At 43.1% G+C, this 3,847-nt stretch overlaps 1 protein-coding gene across 1 annotated transcript; it reads right to left on the reverse strand.

The window, feature by feature from the left end:
- Positions 1-1,070: 1,070 nt before the first annotated feature.
- MC5R (melanocortin 5 receptor) lies at positions 1,071-2,051 on the reverse strand. Its single transcript, XM_066247044.1, has one exon. The coding sequence runs from the start codon at positions 2,049-2,051 to the stop codon at positions 1,071-1,073; it is 981 nt and encodes a 326-aa protein (XP_066103141.1).
- Positions 2,052-3,847: the final 1,796 nt, after the last annotated feature.

Raw genomic sequence — 3,847 nt, forward strand, 5'->3', positions numbered from 1 at the left:
CCCTGGTTTAGAGATGGGTACCTGGCCTTCTCGGGTTGCTGGAGTCAGATTGTGATGTGCAAAGTATACAGTGACAGGGTGTCATTCTCAAAGACAGACCTAGTCTGAGAATTTCAAAAATAGCTGGGCTATGGGCATGTGCTACAGTGGGAAAGGGGAGTGTTAGAGTGGGGGGAAATGGGGCCTCTCAGAACCCATGACATGTTCCCAAAACACTCATCTGGAAACCCTGAATGGAGCAAGAATAAGACAGTAAGGAGAATCACAGAAACCTGAACATCACATGACGTCAAGTTTGTAGATGAGTTCTCTTATATATGAGTAAGAGCAAAAACCTGACTGACAAATATAATTAAGAAAGTTTCATCCTTGGGTCAATTATGGACACAAGTCATAAAACCAAAAGTTCAAGAAAGAAAGGGCTGTAGAGACATCCCATAACAACTACACAGGACATTTCAAGTGGAAAGAATTTGACCATTGTATTCTGCCTACAGAACAGTTTCTGGGGAGAGAAAGCAATCACACATGATGCAGATATTCACAAGTTGTTGTTGTTTACATTATGCTTAGACCTGCATCTGCATCCAGGATGTTTCTTTTTTCTTTTTTTTTTTTCCTGAGCACACACTTACTAGATGGAAGATGTATGGGAGCACGACAAAAAGTAGTAAGAAAGTGAGACAATGATACATTGTCACTGACCATTCCTAAAACGGATAAGTGGCATGTTTACATCTGACCCAACAACCACCACAGGCAAAAGGAGGAGGAGAAGGAGGAAGAGAAGGAGGAGAAGAAAAAGAGGAGGAAGAAGAGGAAGAGAAGAAGGAGGAGGAGGAGGAGGAGGAGGAAGAGGAGAAGGAGGAAAAGGAGAAGAAGAAGGAAGAGGAGGAAGAGGAGGAGAAGAAGAAAAGAAGAAGGAGAAGGAGGAGGAGGAAGAGGAGGAGGAGGAGGAAGAAGAGGAATAATAATAATAATAATAATTTGATTTTGAGTTATCTTGCTCGCGCCTGACATTATCATAAGGTAAAGGAAGGAGAAAGAAAAGCTGCAGAGAACACTTTTGTTTAATACCTGCTAGGGAACCTATAGGGTATTCTGAAGCCATGGCAACAAATAATCTCTTTAAAGGTCTTCCGCATCTCTTGACTGCGGAAGGCATATATCAGAGGATCAATTACAGAATTGCACATGATGAGTATGAGGTACATATTGAAGTGAGACATAAAGCAAGAACAGTAGAGATTCTGAGGGCAAGAGATCATCAAAATGAGATGAAGGAAGAACGGAGCCCAGCACACAATGAAAATGCCCAACAGCATGGTCAGGGTGATGGCACCTTTCATGCTGGTCCTCTGCCGCACAGAACTACGTCCAGGCAGAGCTGCTATCTTCTTGACATGAGTTCGTGCCAGGAGGAACATGTGTATATACAGAGACACCATGAGGAACAACATGGTGAAGAACATGGAGATGAGGCAAATGATGACGTAAGTGGATTCGTAGTAAATGATGAAAACAATGCCACAGCTTGTGCAAAAGGTCCAGATGCATGCAATAATCACCCCAGAACGCTTCACTGTCACGATGTGGTGGTAGCGCAGGGCGTAAAAGATAGTGACATACCTATCCACTGCAATGGCCAGCAGACTGCACATGGAAGCCACCACAGAAATGCAGATCATGGAGTCGAAAACATTGTCAATGTGTCGCACAAAGGCATCTGCTATCACCAGGTACTTATTATTTATTAAGTATATGGTAATGGTCTCCCAGGCGTTGGACATGCTCACCAGCATGTCAGCTACTGCTAAACTACACACGAAGAAATACATGGGAGAGTGCAAGTTCTTGTTCTTTACTATGGCACTTATGACCAAGATGTTCTCCAAGAGGCTGATGAGACCCAAAATCAAAAACACCTCCACAGCGATGCCCATGCCTTCTTCACAAGGCGAGGATTTGTTCTTGACATTTGGTCCTGAAAGGTTGCCCTCTGTAGCATTCAGGTTAAGATCCAAGAAACAGAGGTGAAATGAGGAATTCATTGCTCCTCTTCTTGGCAGCAAATTTACTGCAAAACAGGTTTTCGTTTAGGATTCAGAGAGATTAACAGTCTAACAAAGAGCACAACAGCAAGCTGGAAGCAAGTATAACCTGAGAATAGGAATGAATGGACTCAGAGCGTTCACTGACACTAGAATGCTATGTATTAGAATATACTACATCCTGCCTTGTGCCGGGATCCCTGCAATAGAGTCCCTTCAACACGCAGGTTTAGAATTTTCACCAGCCTTCTGGTCCTCCTTCCCTTAGTCTCCCACTCTTTCACGGAATTCTTAATAGACGGACCATACAACTCAATGTGCCTGAGGCACTTTCAGTTTTTATGCTTGTTGTCCTGGTACCCAAGATCACTCTCAAAAGTGTTCCCAACTCACAGCCTACAAAACCCCTTCCCGCCTCCCGATTTTCACATCCCTAAGGCTGCAATGCATTTTCCTCAGGTGATCTTGATTTCTGAAGAATATACAGGCGCAGTTCTCTTAAGAGAGACAGATGTCTTTTTTTTTTTTTTTTTTGTAATCTAATATTTCAAATAAATCTAAACGCCATGACTTGTTGGTATTAATAACATTTTTAAGACAACTTATTAGATAAGGGTAGTAACATTATGCTTATACAAATATTTATAGTATTCATTCCTAGGATGGCAGAACAATCTTTTTTAATTTTTCAATTACAGTTTACATTCAATATTATTTTCTATTAGTTTCATGTATACAGCATAGTGGTTAGACAGTCATCTACTTTACAAAGGAGTCCCTCAGATATTTCAAGTAAGATAGATGTCTTCTTAACATTTGTCTTGACACTTCTAAAATCCACTAGGATTCAGTCTCCACAGTTATAATTAAAATTGTAACCAAGGTGATTCATTAATTTGGATATAATCATAAATAAAAAGTTATTTTCAATTCATAAACTTAGTTGCACGTACATGTTAAAATTGAGACACACAGCTCTTTTTCCCCTCAATAAATATTTTCCTTGACTTCCACAGTTGTAACTCCAGAAAGTCTGATTGATAGTGTTATAAGTTCCACATAAGCTGGTAGGAAGAAACAAGGGATTTAAATTTACCAGGAACTACAGCAAGATCACTCCTCTGTTGCCCAATTTCTCTCCCTTGATTTATTTATATTCAAAAACCTTTTTGCCCTCCAAACTCAGCACATCTGGAGAGCGAATTTCTGTTATCATTCTCATCATCAGTAAGTTCTTGCTGAAATGTAATCATTTGTCATTTTGTCTAGTTCTATCTCAACGACAGTGATCAATTATATTATCACACCCTATCAAGCTGTTTAAATATTCAAGTAGCTCTCCTCCGCTGGTTGGTTAGGCATGATTTGCATTCCTTTCAAGGCGATTTTAAGTAAATAGAAAGCATGGCTATTTACCAGTGCTCTCCCCTTGTGCCTCTTCTGCACAGCAGCCCGTGGGCCCTTCGCTCTGGACACTGGCTCAGCCCGGACGCCTGGCACTCACAGGCTGGGACCGCTGCCCGGAGCTAATTGCCATCACCCTAGGACGGGGCTTCTCGAACAGCGCAAAGGCACCTGGCGTCTGTCCGTCGCACCCGCGCCTTTATGCGGCCTCGCGGCCCCGCCCCCACGCTGGGGTCCCTGGACCTGGAGTGGCCGTTGCGCGCCGGGGACTTGCTGTCCTCAGCAGCGGGCCTGAAGCACCACCTCGCGGTCAGAGTCGCGGAGGACGACTCTTGGTTCCCAGGCCTACGTGGCTCTGGCTGCGGGCCTTTGGAGCTCATTGGGGACACCTG

Source organism: Saccopteryx bilineata, chromosome 11 (assembly GCF_036850765.1).
Source record: "Saccopteryx bilineata isolate mSacBil1 chromosome 11, mSacBil1_pri_phased_curated, whole genome shotgun sequence".
In the NCBI taxonomy this organism is placed as follows: Eukaryota; Metazoa; Chordata; class Mammalia; order Chiroptera; family Emballonuridae; genus Saccopteryx; species Saccopteryx bilineata.

Excerpts from the sequence above, each read along its gene's own strand:
- MC5R (XM_066247044.1), bottom strand. The coding sequence starts at position 2,051 with ATGAATTCCTCATTTCACCTCTGTTTCTTGGATCTTAACCTGAATGCT.